Raw genomic sequence first — 21,699 nt, forward strand, 5'->3', positions numbered from 1 at the left:
ATTAGTCTCCCCTTAGAGAATCTGGCCTACTTGTCGAATCTGCCAGCTTGGGCTGGGTTAAAACACCTGTTCACCCTTTGCCTCACCTTTGTCTTCAGCCAGTGTGGCTGCCTGGCTGGAGTGACATGCACACACACACACACACCTATCTTATGCCTGTCAGGTGGTTCCCTTTCCCTGAAGTGGCAACCTGACCAGGGGTAGAGCTTCCCGTGGATGTATTGCCCAACCCCTACACGGAAGGCATCTTCCCCTAACTTACTACCTGGTTCATTACCAAACACAGAAAAGCCTTGATTAAAAGAATTAGAAAAGGACATCAACATGCAAACCCATCGTGGAACAAAGAGGTAGAGAATCAGGCATTCTTGCTAGCTGGATTTCTGAGAAAAGCTAACTCTGAAATAATTTCTTTCTAATCTCATCCAGTCTAACGAAATGAGAATGGAAAATGCTTAAGTAGGAACCAGTCTGTGTATCAGGACAAAACCTCCAACCGGACACCATTATCTAGGAAAGGCCAACATAAGCAAAAATAGAATGTGGATCTCAGTCGAACACCCTAACGGGTGGTCAGAGTCTGGCTCCAGCGAAGGAGCCTGGGGCGATGCTGGGGAGAAGCCCTCCGTTGCTCTGAGACCTCAGCCCGGTCTCCAGCATCAGACAGCTCTTCTCAAAAGCAGACCGAGACAGGTCAAGACCAACATTCCCAGCCCCACAAGGTGCAGGGGGGTTGACTGAGTGTGCGACCGTAAGCCTGTCTCTGCCCAGCAGCCATGCGAGGCACTTGTAACTGGGCTGACGGAGCCCCGGGGTTGTTCACTGATAGTGGACTATGGTGGAATGGAAAGTCCCCAAGGGAAGAGGCAAAAGTGGTCCCTTTCACTCACCCTCTGACAGTCGCAGATGAGACCCCAGGAAATGCTGCAGACTTTTTTTCTGCCGAATTTTTCGAAAAGCTACAGTTCTTTCCTGTTGGAGCTCCGCCTTTCTGCCAAGTTCTTTGTCTCCCATCTACGAAGGTTAAGGCACACGGACGAGGAAGTGTGAGAAATGCAAATGAAGTTGATTCAGTGGACTTAATAACGAAATACAGAAAACGAATACAGAAATACAGAGCCAACGAAACACAGAGAGAAAGCTCCTCCCAGTGCCAGAAGAGTTCCTCGAACTGGTGGCCAAAGAAAAGGTCGTGCCTGGGGGGTTTGATATGTTTTTAAATAGGAAACGTTCCCTGATTGGTGGCTATTTATGCTAATAAGATGAAGCCTGTGAGCCAATCAGGGAGCAGCTGCCAGAACAACCTTTTTTGCATAGATATGCTAATGAGGTGAAACCGAAGTGCTCCTCGTGAGCCACCCAGAGGTCAGCGCTGGTGTTACTCATTTTGCATAGAGAACTGGACAGAGAACCCAAGCAGGTGCGCCATGGAGGGGGCTTTGGCTGATGTGACCTTGTCCAGTGGTTCCAGTGGTGGCACCACGCTTTCCTCTCTGGAGTCTGTGCTAAGCAGCTGCCCGTCTCCTGTCTCTGTCACTGTTCCCCATACAAACAACACATAAATAACCTCGACGTGTCCATCTATCCTGAGGAAAATCATTGTGTGCTGTAATTCAGGCCCGAGATTTCTGGAAAAAAATTCAGAGTTCCATCTTTCCAGTGATTGAATTATAATAGAAATTGAATTCCCGGTCTTGCAGAATATCTTCCATTAAAATGGGGGCATTGACTAGGAAGCAATGGGATCTTCAAAATTGGCATGGGAACAAGTGGGAAGGCCACATAAAGGTGGGCACATCAGTCTCCTGAATGCCAGTTACTGACTATGTATCTTCCAGTTATGCATTTGAGAACAAGAGGAGTGGCCTCCGCAGGGCCTGGGTGCACAGAACCAGCCAGGTGACCGCACCCTGGAGGGCTGGGATGCTCTATGCATTAATACCCACTGCTCGGTGCTGTTTCCCCCTTAGCCAGGATTCCAGGAATCAAGGGATGGAGACGGGAGTGGCCCCACTCAGCAATCTCCTTGTCGAACCAATAGTAAAGTTTAGGCTTTGTGCCTACAATCCTGTTCCTGAAGGACAAAGGTCTTAGTTCCAGAGAGGGTGATGTTTCCTTCCATCCAGAGACACAGCAACTCTTCTGCTGAGCTTGCAGTCATGACTGCTGTTTGTACATCGTGTTCCTCACGGAAGCTAGCTACCCTGCTGGCTGGGGCACCTGATCCTGGCTGTCAATGCAAAATTAAAATAAGGGAAAGCATGTTTGGAATACAGAAGATATCATAGGGCATCGCTTAGTGCTACCATGTCCTGTGGTTAACATAAATTGAAACATACAACCCAACTCCACAAAGACTACAGATGGGCCAGATTTTGCAAGAATAAAGGTTTGGAGCCCCCCCCCCCCCCGACAACTAAAAGTTACAATTGGCTGAGGTGTTTGCCAAGGGTATGGCGACATGGGATGGGTAGTAGAATAAAATAGTTGTAAATACTAGCTTTTAAAAAAAAACATTTATTTTTTACTTATTTGAAAGTCAGAGTACAGAGAGAGAGAGGGAGAGACTGAGACAGAGATCGTCTCCCCACTGGTTCACTCTCCAAATGGCTGCAGCAGCCATGGCTGGTCCAGGCCAAAGGAAGGAGCCAGGAGCATCTTCTAGGTCTCCCACGAGGATGCAGGGGCCCAAGTACCTGGGCCATTGTCTGCTGCTTTCCCAGGCACATTAGCAGGAGCTGGATCAGAAGTGGAGCAGCTGGGACTTGCACTGGCACCCATAGGAGATGGCAGTGCTACAGACGGTGGCTTAACTTGCTACACCACAGCGCTGACCCCTAAATACCAGCTTTGACCACATGAGCAGTGGCAGAACAAGGACTGCAATTGTGGTGCTTATTTCTTCTGTATTTTGTCTTGAATATTTTTGTGTGTATACCACATTTTCATCCCCTTTCATATCTAATTTACATCTAAAATAAGATATATCGATAAAATTCAACTTTAATTGCATCATTTCAGTATTTAAGTTACAGAATGTTAAGGAGAAGAGAGACCATAATCAATGACTTAGCAATGTGTTTTTTTTTTTCTTTTTGGGGTTGGAGGGTAAAATATGCTCTCAGCTGTATGCAGGATAATTCACAAACAATGACTTTGGCGTAGTCCTCACTTCCAGATTAAGTAGGTTTGAGGGGGTGTATATGGATGCCAGATAGACGGGGTGGACTGTGATGTCTAGTTAATTGTTAGTCCAGATATCACCTTGAGGAGATTTTGCATCTGTGCTTAACATCTGCAATGAGCCAAGTTCATGTCTAGGAGCTGATCATTGACAATCTAACTGGGTGTTATCCAATCATGGAAGAATAGCACAGAGCTCTAGAAGCTGAAATGTGGTTGGGGATGGGAGTGGACTGTCCCTTGAAGCTCATGAAATACTTTCGATTTTGACCAGGGAAACACATTTCAGGCACCAGAACTGTGAGACTACAAATTGGTGTTGTTTTAGGCCACTCAGACTGAGTTAGCTTGCTGTATCAACAACAGGAGGCTCAGGCAGGCACAGTCAGAAACAGGCAGGCTGGAGGGCTGGCAGGGATCAAGGGTTCTGAGTTCAGGTGGGAGACAGACAAGCAGGTCAGCATCCTGGAGGACGGTAAGAGGACAGACAGACTGCAGGACAAAAGGCCGAGTGGCAGGCAGGTGGAAGAAGGGCAGGTAGGTAGAGAGAAAGCAAGATACAGACAGAGAGTGCGGGACACAGGCAGGTGACAGGAAGAGAGGATGCCTGGCAGACCATTCTTGTCCCCAGCATGGTTAGTGGAGCTTCCTGAGACGCAGGTGAATCCCATTCTTAGACTTCAGCACAAGTCTTGTTATGGGGATGGGGACTCTGGTGGGATCCGGCAGCAGCTCGAAGCGCAGCAGGGTCAGAGCCACGGCCACCTTCAGCTCGTTCATGGCAAATTGTTTCCCGATGCAGTTCCTGGGCCAGGGAGAGACAATGAAATGGGAAGTGGCCTCAGGTCCCCTCCTGCCCCTCCTGGGACAGGCACTGACCCTTGAGCCCCAGTCCCAGAGCTGGCCGTTCAGGACCCTCTTCCAGGTGGCCCAGCCCTGATCCCTTTATTTCCAGTCCTCCACTGTCCCCAAGCCTTGGTCACAGTCTCCTGACCTTCACAAAGCTACCACTCTTCTGGGGCTCTCCCTGTCTCTACTTCTGCTCTTGGTGGGCAGGAAGTCAGTGCTAGGACAGGGCCAGTGCTGTAAGAGACAGAGTCTAATATGCAAATCACTTAAAGAGTTGGCCGTTGTTGGGTCACCTCACCCCCACAGTGACTACCCTGCTCTGAAACACCCCCTTACGTGGCTCACAGGGACACCCACACAAGGCCTCCCTCCCAGCAATGCCAACACAGGAGGGCAGGTCTGAAGATCCCACATGGGAACGCAGGGGGTCACAGACACTGGGGATGAGCCCTGAGATTTCCCATCATTCCCCGACTCCGTCAGCGCACACGGGATGCTCACCTCGATCCTCCTGAGAAGGGCAGGAAAGCGTGGCTGTGGCGAGCAGAACCCGGTGCGAAGCGGGAAGGGTCGAACACCTGCAGGGAGCAGAGGTCAAGGGCGATCCCTGAGGGCCCAGGGAACACAGTGGCAGCAGGGCGAGGAGTTGGTCTGAAGAATCAGTCCATGCCCTCCTCCCAGCGCCCTCCTACCTCTGGGTTTGGCCACACCTTCGGGTTGTGATGCAGGCCATAGATGGAGAGTGTGATTATGATACCTGTGGGGCAGAGACAGAGAGAAGAGACTGATTTTACCCATGGGGTAAGGTCCTGTTCCCACAGCTCACAGTACACCTGTGCAAGCCACAGGTGTTCACTTTGAACAGGATGATCCTCTTACACGAGTCCAGGGATGGGCTTGGCAAAGCACCTGAGCACAAGTGAGGTCAGAACCATGAAGCCAGTGATGAGAAGCAAGAAAGAATCTGATGCTTAGTGCTTACTGTAATCCAAGTACTTGCTCATGGTCATGTGGAGTTCCCGGGAGCTGCAGGGCGTCTGCCTGCACTGACTCCCTCGGGCCCCCCAGCAGCCCTCCAGGGTAGGCACCCTCACATTCTCATTGTGCAGAAGAGGCACCTGGAGCTCCGGGGGGCTCAGTGACCCGTCTCTACTTGCACAGCCAAGACCAGTAGGGCTGGGATCACGCTCAGTGCTGGGTGAGGAAGTGGTGGCTCCCGAGGGAGTGGCTGCAGGGGTCTGCAATCTGGCCCCCAACTTCTCTCTGCCATCAACCTGAGGGCTCCTCAGAGACTGGATCCCATCTGACCCAGAGGTCAGATTTCCCAATCTCCCTCCTTCGCCTTGAATCTAGAAAAAAAATATTATATAGGATCTCTGTCTTTAATGTGCTGTACACTCTTATTTAATGCTATAACTAGTACTCCAACAGTATTTTTTTTCACTTTGTGTTGCTATATGGGGGCAAACTGTTGAAATCGTTACCTAATATATACTAAACTGATCTTCTGTATATAAAGAGAATTGAAAATGAATCTTGATGTGATTGGAAGGGGAGAGGGAGCGGGAAAGGGGAGGGTTGTGGGTGGGAGGGAAGTTATGAGAGGGGGGAAGCCATTGTAACCCATAAGCTGTACTTTGGAAATTTATATTCATTAAATAAAAGTTTAATAAAAAAAAAGATGCACAAATGCTTCCACCCCACCAGAGTCTCTCTCCAGGCCTGCACCCAGTCACGAGTTCTGGGCTTGACCATCCTTGTGGAAACGACTCCAAAGACTGAGTGAGTCATCATTGTGTGAGCCCACACAATGCATATTGCTTTGCGCTGATTTCCATATAGTTATCCACTCATTACGTAAAATGTGAACATTGTTTTCCAAAGAGACAATGGAATATGAGTGATGTTGTGATGCAGTGGGTGAAGTTGCCACTTGGGATGCCTGCATCCCATATTGGAGTGCCGGCTCCTTTCCTGGCTGCTCCACTTCCAACCTAGCAACCTGCTAATGTGCCTGGGGAAGCAGTAGAACTTGCCCAAGTGCTTGAGTCCCTGCTACCCATCCATATGGAGTTCCTTGCTCCTGACACTTCAGCCTAACCTGTCCTCAGTGTTGTAGGCATTTGAGGAGTAACTACCATATGGAAGCACTCTCTCTCTCTCTCCCTCTTGCTCTCGCTCTCCCCCTCTCACTTTTTCTGTCTTTTATAACCTGTCTCCCCATCTCTCTATATATATATCATTCTGTATTTCCCATAAACCAATTTTCATTTTAAAAGTATGACAGTGAAGACAGAAGTCATGTCTGAGTTCTGTAGTCTTTGGGTCAGGAATTGGAGCCTGGAGCTTTGATGAAGTAAGAGGTGTAGACGGGTAGAGACGTATACAGCTCATAATTTGGAAAACCTTTTTTATATGTAGAGAGAGAACTAATATTAACTGGACTTCTGCTGTGGTCAGCCATGTGTTAGGCATTTTAGACCACTCATTCCAACCCCAAAGGAAGAACTCATTTCTTGGTGAGCACAGGGAGACCAGAGAGGCTCGGAGCTGCAGGAGCTCCCAGGGACGTCGGATCCTCCATGTGTCCCAGGGAGCCCTTAGGTGAGGGTGGGGAGTTCATACCCTTGGGCAGGGAGCGTCCATCAGGGAAGGTGATGGGCGAGCTGAGCTCTCTGCCGACACCTGGCACCGGTGGGTAGAGTCTCAGCGCCTCCTTGATGCACATGGTGGTGTAGGGCATCTGGTCCAGGTGCTCCCTGAAACAAAGCCCAGGCAGAGGAGGGGGCAGTGCTGGACCCCCCAGGGCTTCCCCTCTCAGACAAGCAGGGCCCTCCCCCACCATCCCCTGGGCTCTAACTCACCAGGTGATGGAGGCTCCATCCCCCAGGAGGCCCTGGATCTCCTCGCGGCACCGGTGCTGATGCTCGGGGTGCATGGCCAGAGCATAGAAGATCCAGGAGATGCCACTGGCTGTGGTATCATGGCCCTCGAACATGAACGTGTCCACCTCGGCGCGGAGGTCCTGGTCGGACAGGCTGCTCCCGTTCTCCATCTGGGGGAGGCCACAGCGGGAGAGAGGGCGTGGGCTCTGTCTCTGGCTCTGTGCTTCCAGGCCAAGCTCGGGCCTGCCCTGCACACACTGACCTTGGCAAAGAGGAGGACATCTAGGAAATCCAAGCGCCTCTTCCTGCTGACCTTCTCCAGCTCCCCCTCCTGCTGCAGCTGAGCCTTCCTCTGCTTGATCACTCGGTCTGCCCCAGAGCAGTGGTTATCAGAGCAGCTGAGAGCCCCACCTGCCCCAACCTGGGTGCCCTCGAGGTCAGGGTGGGCATGGGAGTGGGTGTATGGGTCGGGGGTGGGACCCAGCATCCTGGGATGGAGGGCAGGCCTCCCTGCATTAGCACAGCCCAGGAGCCTCAGCTGATTGCTGCTGGGCTGGGGCCTCATTCAGTCATCGCCTGTGTGATGGGAACCCCTGCCAGCACCTGGCAGCCCAGCATCTCAGCTCCCGACCCTGCACCAGGGAGGTACTCAGTGTGTGTGTCCCAGCTCCTGTAGGAGGAGCATGGGCCCGGCTCTGCCTGAGGAGTTGGGATCGGCTGCTTTGGGCTGTGCTGGTCAAGCAGGGGGACACAGGAGGAGGAGGCAGAACCTGTGTGCTCGTGGGCGAGCTGGCAGGCACGGTGGGCCAAGCGGCCTTCAGGGCTCAGCCTGTAGAGGAAGTCGCTCTGGTGAAAGACGTTCCTCACCCGCTGCAACGCCAAGTCGCTGAGCTCCCTGACAGCCTGGATGTAGGATTTGGAGGTCCTAATGGAGAAGACGGTGGATCAGAACGGAGGGACATCTGTGATCTGGCGGAGACGGCGCACACAGTGGGGACAGGAAACACGGAGGCACGTGTCACTTCCATCTAACAGGTGGGGACCCTCAGGCTTCTGTATGATGGCACAAGGACACAGGCCTCCACCCATGCCAGGGTTCAGGGATCTGTGGCTGAGGCAGGGTTAGGCCGGCACTGCAGCTAACACTTGGCCCGAGATTAGAATCAGAACTGTTCCTTTTGTGGAGGTGAGCATTGAAGCTGACCCACATGGCTCCCAGCAGTTGGCCAGACCAAGGGAGCCCCGGGCTGCAGGGCTGTCATGGACCTGCTGTCCAGCTGGACGTTGCCCTGGTGGCTGAAGGCGCACTTCATGATGGTGTCCAGGGTCATCAGGGAGACGTGTTCATACATCTCCAGAGGCGTGTCCTCACGGGCGAGCTTCTCCAGTTTGTCCTTGTAGGGAGAGAAGTGGGCATTTCACCTTTTTTTTTTTCTTTTGACAGGCAGAGTGGACAGTGAGAGAGAGAGAGACAGAGAGAAAGGTCTTCCTTTACCGTTGGTTCACCCTCCAATGGCCACCGTAGCCAGCACGCTGTGGCTGGCACACCGCGCTGATCTGAAGGCAGGAGCCAGGTGCTTCTCCTGGTCTCCCATGGGGTGCAGGGCCCAAGGGCTTGGGCCATCCTCCACTGCACTCCCGGGCCACAGCAGAGAGCTGGCCTGGAAGAGGGGCAACCAGGACAAAATCCGGCACCCAGACTGGGACTAGAACCCGGTGTGCTGGCGCCGCAGGCGGAGGATTAGCCTATTGAGCCATGGCGTCAGCCAGCATTTCGCCTTCTTAATTCCCCCAGGAGTCCTGTGCTGACAAGGTGTAGCTCTCCTCTTTGTCTCTAAATATCCTGGTGGAAAATCCTCACTTCATGGAGTAGGTTATTGTCATAAATTCAGCCTCCATAGCTTGAATTTGTGATGTGATGCCTACTTTTTATAGGATTTTTACTATAAAATTAAACCTGTTTCCTTGTAACAAACTTGATTTGCTTTCAATTTTATGAAGAAGTTATGAGAAGCATACTTTGTCTAATGGCAAAATATCAAATTTTTGGAGAACAAAGAAGAGTGGGACTCATCGCTCTGAGGATCCCAGTCCAGGAGCACAAGGAGCAGTAGTGTCAAGGCGGCAGCAGCCCTACAGAGACAGGCTGTGACTGCTAAGAGACAAGAGCCTGGATTGCAGCCCCTCTGCATTAGCCAGAGGTTTGCTGGACACAATTGGATAAGAAATTAAAATCCATGGGGCTGGGTTGTGGTGTAACGGGTAAAGCTGCTGCCTATGATGCAGGCATCCCATATGGGCGACAGTTCTAGTCCTGGATGCTCCTCTTCCGATCCAGCTCTCTGCTATGGCCTGGGAAAGCAATAGAAGATGGCCCAAGTCCTTGAGCCCCTGCACCTATGTGAGAGAGCCAGATGAAGCTCCTGGCTCCTGGCTTCGGCCTGGTTCAGCCCTGTCCACTACAGACATCTATGGAGTGAACCAGCAGATTGAAAATTGATCTCTCTCTCTTTCTCTTTGTCTGTAACTCTTTCAAAAAACAAATATTTAAATAAATACATAGACATATAAATATTTTTTCAAATACATACATATATGACAAAAAAAAGTCCTGGTGGGAGAGGATGGTATTGCAGGGAGGACTCTGCAAACGTAGGCCCAGTTCCATTTCCCTCTGTGCGTGAATCAAATCCACACAGAAGCCCCCACCCCAGGCCAGAGCCTGGTTGAGTAACATCCTGGAACATTCCCCTGTCACTAAAGCTGCCACTGTGAAGGCCAGCCAGGGGCAGGTTGTCCCGATGTCTGGTGGGATTGACTACACCTCCGGTCCACCATGCAGAGACTTGGAAGGAGGAACTGACCGGCCTGCGTGCCTCATAGCCCTCCTCGGTGGGTGATGACAGGAGCGGAGCCATCCTGATGCTTGGGCACTCTCGACTCACTCTTCTCCCACTTATTTTTTAAGACAACTGGTTATTTATTTCAAAGGCAGAGAGAGACAGAAGAGACAGACATCTCCCTTCTTCTGATTCACTCTCTGAATGCATGCAATGACCACAATTGGGCCAGGCCAACTCTGGGAGTCAAGAACTCCATCCAGGTCTCCCATGTGGGTGGCAGGAAGATAACTACTTGGGCCGTACCCTGCTGCCCCCCAGGGTGTGCATCTGCAGGGAACTGGAATCGGGAGCAGAGCTGGGGCTTGAACCCAAGCTCTGATACAGGATGCGGGCACTTTGGTGTCTTCACTTCTAGGCTAAAAGCCCGCCCTCCACTCACTTTTGAGGGCCTCTGCCCTGTCCAGCTGGGGCTGTGCTCATGGTGAAAGCGTCCTTTGTGGCAGTGTCAGGGACATGAGAGAGTCCTGTTGGATGAGCTCTCCCAGCTGTGCTGTGGTCACAGCACTGGTGTGGGATTCCGCCTCGGGGTAAGCTCTAGCGGCAGTGACGTCAAAAGGAGAGGGTTTGAGGACTGATGTGGTGGCAAGGGGGGTTAAGCAGCTGCTTGGAATGCCGGCACCCCATGTTGAAATGCCAGTTTGAGTTCCAGCTGCTCTGCTTCCAATCTAGCTCCCTGCTAATGCTCCTGGGAAAACAATAGCTGATGCCCCAAGTATTTGGGACCATGCCACCCATGTAGGAGAAGCAGATAGACTTCTGGACTTCTGGCTTTGGCCTGGGCCAGCCCTGGCCATTGCAGCCATTTAGGGAGTGAAGCAGTAAATGGAAGGAACACACACACTCTCTCTCTCTCTCTCTCTCTCTTTCATTCTTTTCTCTCTCTCCCTCTCTCTCTCTCTCTTCCTCCGTCACTCTGCCTTTGAAATAACTAAGTCTGTTGTTTTACAAAAAAGGAGAAGGTTTATCTACAGTTGTCCCTTCCTATCTGCAGGCAATACAGCCCTCCACCTTCAGTGCGGGCTTGAAATCTTGGGTAATACTGAACCTCAGGAATACCACATTTTATCCAATGCGTACATACTGCAGAGAAGGTTAATTTACAGATTTGCCAATGCAGCTAACAATAACAAAATGGAGCATTATAACAGTGTACTGTACCAAGTCAATGAATGATAATTTACTATAATGAGAGGCATGTGAATGTGGCTGTGTTCTCTCTCTCTCTATCATATTATGCTGTGCTAACTCTTTTCCTTCTTCCAGTGATGCAAAGAGATACAATGGCCATGTGCTGAGATGAGGTGACAGGAAAGAGCACCTGATAAAACGTGTTTCAGACATTGACTGTCTCGGGTAACAAACTGCAGAGGGAGACCACGTGCAAGGGCACTCCAAAGGCTGGGAAGCACATTTCTGGGTTTGAGAGTGTTCGTCTGTGTGGCTGTGTCTGAGATGGTCTGAGGGATTTCTGAGCGTGTTCTGTGAGCGGGTGCGTAGAGGTGACAGAGAGACACAGACTCACCAGCATCACTTGGACAGAGTCCACCATGAGCCCCACGTAGGGCTTCAGGATGTCGTAGTGGAAGGCTGGGGTGAGCATGCGTCGGTGCTGGAACCACGTCTGCCCTTCCAAAAGCAGCAAGCCGTACCCTGGCCAGAGACGGGTGTGTATTTGTGCAGGGATGTCAGGGTTAGAGGGATGCCAGGGGACAGGAGAGGTGCTGGGGGCAGGAAACCCAGAGGGAGGTAGGCGCTGGGTCACAGTAGGGAAGGCAGGCTGCGTTTCAGAAAGGGGAATCTCCCAAGGGGGCCAGTGCGCTTGATGGGATTTTGACAGGTGCGAGGCACAGGTTGAAAAGCTATTAGAGAGTAGGTGCTGCATCCGTGTGGGGCTGAGCAGGGTGGGAGGCAGTGAGGAGCGACGTGGGGGAAGCCGAGCAGCAGCAGGGCTCACCCCAACATCAGCAAGAGGCGAGGGCCTGGCTAGAAGAGCAGAAATGAGGCTTGGTTTACAGATGGAGCAATGGGAGGGGAGGCTGACAATTGCTCTTCCTTGACAAAGAGGTCGCTCTTGGCAAATCTACCTGGACAGGGGGTACAGTTCTGGTTAGACACACGTACCAATCCAGGGAGCCAGGAAGCTGTAGGACACACGAGCCTTTGGGTCTGGAAGATAAGAAGGGAGTTCACAGGGAACCGGCAATGTCCAAGCAAGGCAGCCCCTGGGAGAGCTGGCATCCACTCCATAGGCTGCCCTCAGTCCCTGACCACTTCAGCTGCGTGTGCTCACAAGACTCCTCCCACCGCCTCCATTCCCTCCGATGCTGTCTTGAAAGCCAGCTGGACCCCGGAAAGCAGACTCGGCTTACCTGCCTCTGAACACTCACAGGGCCCGGCCGGTGAGCTGGCAAGAAACACTGGCTGTGTAACCTCGCCAAAGAATAAGACAGCGACTGCAATTCCCAGTGACTGTCGGGTCACGACCCAGGACAGTAACAAGCAGAGGTTCCAAACCCAACTTAATGTGGCTAGGAAGGGTGTCTCTGATATTTGGGGAAATTTACCTAAGAGAGGATTTAGGTTAAAAAATAAAGGACAGGGCCGGCGCTGCGGCTCACTAGGCTAATCCTCCGCCTTGCGGCGCCGGCGCACGGGTTCTAGTCCCGGTCGGGGCGCCGGTTCTGTCCCGGCTGCCCCTCTTCCAGGCCAGCTCTCTGCTGTGGCCAGGCAGTGCAGTGGAGGATGGCTCAAGTGCTTGGGCCCTGCACCCCAGGGGAGACCAGGATAGGCCCCTGGCTCCTGCCATCGGATCAGCGCGGTGCGCCGGCCGCAGCGCACTGGCCGCGGCGGCCATTGGAGGGTGAACCAACGGCAAAGGAAGCCTTTCTCTCTGTCTCTCTCTCTCACTGTCCACTCTGCCTGTCAAAAAAATTAAAAAAAAAAATAAAGGACAGAAGAAATGAAAGTCAGATAAATGAAGAGGTTAAAGGAAAATGAAAGAGAGAGAGAAAAAGAATGAGAGGAAAGAAGGAAGGGAGGGAGCGAGGGAGGGTGTCCAGGTCTGCCTAGCTGTTTTGCACTTTCAGTACTCAGTGAGTATTGTTGGCTCCAGGCTGGGCTATGACCTGAGTGGGTCGCTGGTAGAGGGTGCACACATAGGTTTAATGTCTGAACTGCCACCTTCCACTGCAATGTTCCAGACCCAGAGCACGTGCTCAGGAGGGAAAAGCTGCTTCAGAAAGCAAGTGTTCTCACTCACCTGATCGCCCCAGAATCGTCTTCATGTAGTCAGGGTCGTAAACAATGAGAAACAGCTCACTCCCCCACAGCCAGCGAGGACAGGCGCTTGGAAACTTCTCCACTCGCTTCAGCAGCTGCTGCAGCTCCAAATCTATTGGAAACTGTAGCCCAAGGAGACACAGTGGCAGTGCCTCTGTTATTTAATTTTCTGGTGTGGGAGGCCATGGGCAGGCAGCCCTGAATCCCGGCACCGAGGTCAGAGATCTGATTGACTTGATCCACTCTCTTGCTCTCCTTCCAGGCCTTGACCTAAGGTCAGATTCTATCTCCCTCTTGGGCTATCTGTGGCCCCTCAATCAGAGTTGCCTTTAGAAATGTACAGGTAGTAAGTGCTCAAATATGCAGGGACTGACCCCGTGCTGCCCAAAGCTTTTTCCCAGAACCCATTATGCAACGCTCAAGCCAGACCTATGTTCAGAGAGAGATTACTAGTTTATCCTGTTGTACTGAAGAGTAAGGCCACACTGTTAACGATGCGGCACGTGATCCGTATTAAACACAACCCTGCTGACCCTAGCTGTCCTCACCTGGGTTCCATGGCTTCTTATGTGTCTCATATTTCAGCTGAATGTCAACAAGTTGGCAAACTCACTTTTAGCACCTGTAATCTCAATGCCCAGCATGGAACATGGCTCGTAGTCATGGTGCCTTATTTTTATTTTTAATTTTTTTAAAATTTTACTATGACTTCATTTAAAGCTCACAATAGCCAACAACCACAATTCCTCTGACAACACTGGGAAATTCCAGCCTTCATATATTAATACAAAAGTCCAACTTCATTTTCCAATACCTTTCATCAAATTTCACCCATGCCAATGGAGCTCTACGAGGTTTTGAGTCCTCTCAAACTTCATTAGTAAAACTTTCTTTAAATACTTCATTAATATTTTGTAAATCATTAAATTTATATGTAAAAGCACTTACAAAATTTCAAAAAGCAAAAGACTCAGTGCACTGCAACTTGGAACATATGAAACATAGAAACAGTTAATCGGAAGATGTGAAACCCAAGGGAACCCACACTCCCACGCTTCTCACTGAGCTGGTTCCAACAGAGCGCTCAGCAGAAGTACTTTGTGCCCCATACGCCATTCTCCCCACTCAGTTTCCTCAAACCATGTCACAGTTTCTCCAAGAATAAATCCAGTTCTGTGCCAAGCATCACCTTTCCCAAAGCCGTCTGCACACAGCAGAGGTGGAACGATGGCAGATGCCCACCAGACACGTGCCGCTGGCACTTCCCTGCGCGGTTCAGTCATGCTACACAGCCCTCGGGACTTTTCCCACTGCTCGAAGTGTCGGTGTGCAGTTTCACAGTGTGAGATAGGAAGTCCCAGTGCAGCCAGCAGTAATCCCAGCTTGTGTGCTACAATGAACACCATGTTGCTTCTTGAAAAGGTGCAACACCACTGGGGCCACACTTGGGGGAACTAACTTGCATCCTTTTGCTTTTGTATTGAGGGCTGCAAAATCCCACTCCATAGGCACCAGAAAGACTGACCAAAATATTTACTTAAAAATAAGCAAATATTGACAATCAAGTGGCTTCCAGGTGACAGTAAACAGTGAAAGTAATTCATCTGCTAGACAAAACGCAGTTTTCACTCCCTTAACAGTTTAACAGGAATCTAGAATACTGGGACTGACCTATAACTATGGTTCGAGGAGATCCAAGCAAGGCAGCCACATTTCTGAAAAGAACAGCAAAAACCTCGAAACACAAACATACCACACCCTGAAAAGCAAAGGTCACGGAAGGAGTCACACATTGGTCACAGTAAGAGAGGCACCGCTGTCACTGTGAGTTCTCCCGCTTAGCGCCAAGAGGATGACACCTGCTGTTTAAGAACTAAAGCCAATGACAGGGACATCTCGTGATATGACTGCCGTGTTTGGCCTTGTCATACCCCTGCGGAACTGTGGTTGTCCTACCATTTACTTGCTGAATATTACAGTTAGTGGTGAGTTAAGTGATTATAGAGGGGATTGTTATGTCTTTGCAAAAGTTAAAGAAAGGAAAGAAGGAGAGTGATTGAGGGAGGAGAGTATGGTTATCTTCTTAGGACTGTACCTGTAAAATACATAAAATCTGTTCTTTTTAATAAAAATTTTAAAAAAGAACTACAGGAAAAGAATAACAATAAAATGTAATCAGGTGAAGTATAGTGGTTGGAAACAGCTATATGAAACAATTGAATTCTAAAATAATTTTTATTTTCAAAAACAAAAATTAAAGGCATCCATTCAAGAAAAATTCCCAAAGATTTGTAAATAAAATTATGCACTAAAAAAAAAATAAAACTAAAGTGAAGTAGTAATGCCAAATGAAGTGCTTGTAGAACAGCCCTTCTTTTAAAAGTCTTTCAGAATGGGGCAGGCACTGTGGCACAGCAGGATAAAGCCCTGGCATGGGATGCACCACAGGCACCCCAGATGGGCACTGATTTGAGTCCTGGCTGCTCCACTTCTGATCCAGCTCCCTGTGAGTGTTCCTGGGAAAGCAGCTGAGGATAGCCCAAGTCCTTGGGCCCGTGCAGCTGTGTGGGATACCCAGAGGAGGCTCCTGGCTCCTGGCTTCAGATGGGCTCAGTTCCGGCTATTGTAGTCATTTGGGGAGTGAACTGGTGGATGGAAGAACTCTCTCTCTCTCTCTCTCTCTCTACCTACCTACCTCTGTAACTGTGTCAAATAAATAAAATAAATCCTTAAAAAATAGTCAGGGTAAGCAGAACTGCTATTTATAAAATTTGTAAACCCACATGACAAATGCGCACACATGCATACACTAAACTCAACCACACCCAAGCCCCGACCCCTCCACCCCAGCAAAAAGTATTTTCAATGAGGTCTGGTACAGCCAAAGCCTCTTAAAGCTCTGGTGATATCCTCAGTGGCAGCCAAAGTCCTGAAAACAGGCACCAAACTTACTTGGAGCTAAGAATCCTGAAGGAGGGGCAGAGCCAAGAAGGCAGAATAGTGAGGGCGCGCACTGATAGTCTGGGAAAAGATAGTTTAATAAAAGTGGAGTTACTGTAGTTTCAGGGAAAGGCTCGGGAAAAAAATTGGAGGTAACTCTTCCAGATTAGTGGATGTGACACGGAGGACCTACAGGGAGAGCAAGGATGCCCACGGCTCGGGAGCCCAGTCAAGGAGTCTACGCACCAACACTGGAAGGGGAGGTGAGGTCAGTAGCCCAAGACATTGGCAGGGAAACGGCAGAAGAGCCTGGAGGGAATGAGGCTTGAAGCCCCACTGGGGAAAGTTCACCAGGCTAACTAGAGGAGAGAAAAAATAAATAAATAAAAGGGACTGGCATGGACATGAGACTCTCTCCCCACTCAGTTTACAAAGGCAAGCAAGACAAAGAGCAGGCCCCATTTTGGACATACGTAAAGCGGTGCCCGCCATCAGCCAAGCAGAAAAACCTGACTCTGGTGGGGAGAAATAACAGGAGGTTAGGACCTAATGAAGTTGTGGAGCTAATGAACTGAGACTGTGAAAATCTGAGGGTGTGGGAGAGAACTCACAGAGTACACAAACTCGGTAACCTTGGCAACCTGGTGGGAGACTGCAGGGAAATTTGAGATCACATGGAGGACTGCATAGACCCTTTGTGTGGTCCTTGGGGCAGAGCAGACAAATATTATACCCACAGGGGCCAGATTTCATACATTGACTACCCTCAATTCTGCTCAGCTGTATGGAATTACTTTCCTTCTGAGTTTAAAAAAAAAAAAAACAGAGCGAGCGAGCGAGAGAGAACAACCTGGGTGAGTCACCTCTGGCACACCCTTAACCCCGAAGAACCAAAAATAGCTCTCTGGCCACACCCATCACATGCCTCTAAGGATCCATCAAAAGCAGACAGTCCACTTAATCTAGAGTCATAGTATAATGAGAAAAAACACCACAGCAGAGAAACCAAAGAATATCTCCACAATGCCAAGCAACAAAAGCAGAAACTGAGGAAACAAGAACAAGGAAGACACTATGATGCCCCAAATGAATAAGACACCCCAAGCCAAGATTATGAAGATGATGAGATAGAAGAAATTCAAGAAACAGATCTCAGAAAATTGATAAGAACATTAACAAGTTCTCAAAAACAAATTCTTGAACTATAGATCCTTACTAGACAAGAGAAAATCTCTCGCGTGAAAATGAAATATTAAGAAGGAATCAAAATGAAACGAAGCAACTAGTAGAACATGAAATGGTGATAGTGAGGAGAAATCATAATGAAATGAAGAATTCAATAGATGAAATGACAAACACATTTGAGAGCCTTAAAAACAGAATCAGTGATGCAGAAGAGAGAATATTGGACTTAGAAGACAGAGAACAGGAAAGTATACAGTCAAACCTAAGAAAAGAAAAGGAAATTAGAAATCTAAAAAATATTGTCAGGAATCTACAGGATACTATTAAAAAAACCCAACATTCCCTAGGAGTTCCTGAAGGCATGGAGAGAGAGAAAGGATTAGAAGGCCTTTTTAGTGAGATACTTGCAGAGAACTTCCTGGGTTTGGAGAAGGACAGAGACATCCTAGTACAGGAAGCTCATAGAACCCCTAATAAACATGACCAAAAGAGATCTTCACCAATACACATTGTAATTAAACTCACCACAGTGAAACAGAAAGAAAAGATTCTAAAATGTGCAAGAGAGAAACGTCAGGTTACTCTCAGAGGACCTCCAATTAGACTTACAGCTGACTGCTCATCAGAAACCCTACAGGCTAGGAGGGAATGGTGAGACATAGCCCAGGTACTAAGAGAGAAAAACTGCCAGCCCAGAATATTATATCCTGCAAAGCTCTCATTTGTGAATGAAGGTGAAATAAAGACCTTTCATAGCAAACAGAAATTGAAAGAATTTGTTGCCACTCATCCAGCCCTGCAAAAAATGCTTAAAGATGTGTTACACACAGAAACACAGAAACATGGTCATCAATATGAAAGAAAGTAAAGGAAGAAAACCTACCAGTAAAAGATCACGGAAAGCTCAAAGCATATACTAGAAAATATCTTTGGGAAAATGTCAGAGCAAAATTACTACTCATCAACAGTCACATTGAATGTAAATGGCCTCAACTCTCCAGTTAAAAGGCACAGACCGGCTGAATGGATTAAAAAGCAAAACCCATCTATATGCTGCCTACAAGAAATCCATCTTACCAACAAAGATGCTTGCAGACTGAAAGTGAAAGGTTGGAAAAAGATATTCCATGCCAACAGAAACCAAAAAAGAGCTTGTGTAGCTATTTTAATATCAGACAAAATAAACTTTAGCATAAAAACTGTTAAGGGAGACAAAGAGGGGCACTATGTAATGATTAAGGGATCAATCCAACAGGAAGATGTAACTATTATAAATGTATATGCACCTAATTACAGGGCACCGGTTTGTTTAAAAGATTTGTTAAGGGACTTAAAGGGAGACTTAGACTCCAATACAATAGTACTGGGGGACTTCAATACTCCACTCTCAGAAATAGACAGCTCAACAGGGCAGAAGATCAACAAGGAGACAGTAGATTTAAATGACACTATAACCCAAATGGATCTAAGAGATATCTACAGAACTTTTCATCCTACATTTAAAGAATTTACATTCTTCTCAGCAGTGCATGGAACTTTCTCTAGGACTGATCACATACTAGGCCATAAAGCAAGTCCCAGCAAATTCAAAAGAATTAGAATCATACGCTGCAGCTTCTCAGACCACAGCAGAATGAAGTTGGAAACGAGCAACTCAGGAATCCCTAGAGAGTATGCAAATACATGGAGACTGAACAACATGCTCCAGAATGAACACTGGGTCATAGAAGAAATCAAAAGAGAAATCAAAAACTTTCTAGCAGTAAATGAGGAGAATAAAACTACATATCAAAACTTACGGGATACAGTAAAAGCAGTGTTGAGAGGAAAGTTTATAGCAATAGGTGTCTACATCAAGAAATTGGAAAGGCACCAAATAAATGAGCTTTCAATGTATCTCAAGGATCTAGAAAAACTGCAGCAGACCAGACCCAAATCTAGTAGGAGAAAGAAATAATTAAAATCAGAGAAGAAATCAACAGAATTGAATCAAAAAAATTACAAAAAATCAGCCAAACGAAGAGCTGGTTTTTTGAAAAAATGAATAAAATTGACACACCATTGGCCCAACTAACTAAAAAAAGAAGAGAAAAGACCCAAATCAATAAAATCAGAGATGAAAAAGTAAATGTAACAACAGACACCACAGAAATAAAGAGAGTCATCAGAAATTACTACAAAGAGTTATATGCCAGCAAACAGGGAAATCTATCAGAAATGAAAAAAAAAAGAAAGAAATGGATAGATTCCTGAACACATGCAATCTACCTAAACTGAGCCATGAAGACATAGAAAACCTAAATAGGCCCATTACTGAGACAGAAATTGAAACAGTAATAAAGACCCTCCCGACAAAGAAAAGCCCAGGACCAGATGGATTCACTGCTGAATTCTACCAGACATTTAAAGAAGAACTAACTCCAATTCTTCTCAAACTATTCAGAACAATTGAAAAAAGAGGGAATCCTCCCAAATTCTTTCTATGAAGTCAGCATCACCTTAATCCCTAAGCCAGAGAAAGATGCAGCATTGAAAGAAAATTACAGACCAATATCCCTGATGAACATAGATGCAAAAATCCTCAATAAAATTCTGGCCAATAGAATGCAACAACACATCAGAAATATCATCCACCCAGACCAAGTGGACACAGGAATGTAATTGGAGAAGTCCTTGGTGGTTCTTAACACCACTTCCTAGCTCAGAAAGGGGCATCATTCAGCTGGTGACAACTGCATCACACAGAAGTCACATTTTCTCAAAGTTAACAAATACTATGGAGTCCACAGTACAATTTGCTGGAATGAACTTGGCTTTGACTTTGGCTCTGCGGTCAGTTTTCAGAGTTCCCACTTTCATTTCCACTGCTGGTAATCATTTGGCCTCCTCTGAGAAAGGGGTGAGCCTGGTTTATGCCTATCCCCAGGACTCAATGCTGCCAGTACAGGAGCGGTAAGGTGACACTGTCCCTGCCCAGGCCTCAGGTGCTGCTTTTCCTCGTTCCAGGCACTCCACACACCGGCGCCAAATGCCCCTTGTGCCACACTCTGCACTGGGCACCAGAGTTCAGGGAGAGGATTATGCGCTTGGTTCCAAGGAAGTCGAAGTTCAAGGTACATGGGAGAGCAGTGGGGAGGGAATGGAACTCTGTTTAATGTGCAACTGAAACATGGGTGCTCCTACCCGAGGGACGCTGCCCAGGCTGTTGCCCTCAGGTACACCCGGGACTGTGAGGGTTTCAGCCCTAAATCCCCTCTTTGGAAAGTCTTCAGTCTTGAGCAAACCAAGCCTGCTGGTTCCCAACACCCAGCATCGCCCACCCACCCCAGTGGAGTGAGCTCCTCCTGAGTCGGGACTCCTCCTGGGAGTCCTGTCTGCCACCTGCACACAGACTCCCTCACATGGATGCTGGGCTTCCCCGGGAAGAGAGGAGTGACTGGGGTAAAGAAGCTTCTAGAAGCCTGTTTTGAGAACAGCCCGGGCTGCAGGGGGTGCTCAGCCTGGAAGGGGGAGACTCAGGTAGGAGCAGTCGTGCCCTCCACGTGCAGGGCTGCCAGGACCGAGTGAGGAAGGCATGCGTGATGGCTGCATCACAGCAGGATGGGCTTCCGGTGAGGGCGTGAGTTCCCTGTTGCTGGAATGAACCCAGACCCGAGAGGTGAGCTGTGTGCTCCTCACAGCCCGCGTGCTCATCACGCACCAGCCTGTGTCCTGTGGAACCCCGCTCAGCAGACTCTGAGAGCCCTGGCCGCCCCTGCCCTCCCGGTCCCTGTCCCACTCCTTCCTACCTCTCCGCTGTGCCCCAGGAGCCAGTGAGAGGGCGGGCACGGGAACTGCTGGAGGGCTCTGAGCAGCCACTGGCGGCGCAGGTAGAGCTGAGCTGCCTTGAGCAGCAGCAGGAGCAGGCCCAGCAGGGCCGCTGCTTGGAGGAGCCCGGAGAGGCTACCCGGGAGCCAGGTGGGGCTCAGTGCAGACACGCTCATGGTGCAGCGGCTCTGGACCCGTGACTGTCCCTCCCTGTCACTGACTGCACCTGTGTACCCCTGCAGGAGTCCAAGGAACATGGCTCCACCCACATAAGGGGAGGGTGCAGGGTGAGGCTAGAGCTTGAACCACATAATCCCCAGTTTGTTAACCCTGAAGAATCCACCTGGGAAAAGACCATGAGAAAAGCTCGGCTGACAGTAGAAATGGCCGTCCAGCCACCAATTTCCCCTCTCTGTTACCCACAAATGTCTAGTGAGCACCTGCTGTGCCAGGCAGCACCATAGGTAGTGGGCCACAGCTGCAGAGAACACAGATACGAGCTTTAGCTTCAGGGAATTCGCAGCTTGATTTACCAAATGTCCTGTAAAGTTGCTGCTTTTACTATCACTCCAATTTTAGTGATAAGAACCTGATTACAGAGAGGCGAAGTGATGTGTTCAGAGGAAAAGAGCTAAGATGGGTTTAGCATCCTTCTCTGTTCAGTTCTC

The 21,699-nt window shown here is 49.0% G+C and overlaps 1 protein-coding gene across 1 annotated transcript; it reads right to left on the bottom strand.

The window, feature by feature from the left end:
• Positions 1 to 3,729: 3,729 nt before the first annotated feature.
• LOC133759764 (cytochrome P450 4A7) lies at positions 3,730 to 21,256 on the bottom strand. The gene is made up of 12 exons (XM_062191261.1): positions 21,013 to 21,256; positions 13,080 to 13,221; positions 11,942 to 11,986; positions 11,343 to 11,470; positions 8,184 to 8,311; positions 7,688 to 7,842; positions 7,180 to 7,286; positions 6,897 to 7,087; positions 6,658 to 6,791; positions 4,725 to 4,789; positions 4,534 to 4,610; positions 3,730 to 3,988 (listed from the first exon to the last, which is right to left on the bottom strand). Exons 1-12 carry the CDS (start codon positions 21,205 to 21,207, stop codon positions 3,820 to 3,822), a joined length of 1,536 nt encoding a protein of 511 aa, XP_062047245.1. The 5' UTR covers positions 21,208 to 21,256; the 3' UTR covers positions 3,730 to 3,819.
• Between the last annotated feature and the right edge of the window lie 443 nt (positions 21,257 to 21,699).

This window comes from Lepus europaeus, chromosome 5 (genome assembly GCF_033115175.1).
Source record: "Lepus europaeus isolate LE1 chromosome 5, mLepTim1.pri, whole genome shotgun sequence".
Taxonomy (NCBI): Eukaryota; Metazoa; Chordata; class Mammalia; order Lagomorpha; family Leporidae; genus Lepus; species Lepus europaeus.

Bases quoted from the DNA above. Each gene is read 5' to 3' on its own strand.
- LOC133759764 (XM_062191261.1), bottom strand. From the start codon at position 21,207: ATGAGCGTGTCTGCACTGAGCCCCACCTGGCTCCCGGGTAGCCTCTCC. The intron at 8,312-11,342 runs GTGAGTCTGTGT...TCTCCCTACAAG, and splicing joins ACTCTGTCCAAGTGATGCTG to GACAAACTGGAGAAGCTCGC. The intron at 7,088-7,179 runs GTCAGTGTGTGC...GGCCTCCCCCAG, and splicing joins ATGTCCTCCTCTTTGCCAAG to ATGGAGAACGGGAGCAGCCT.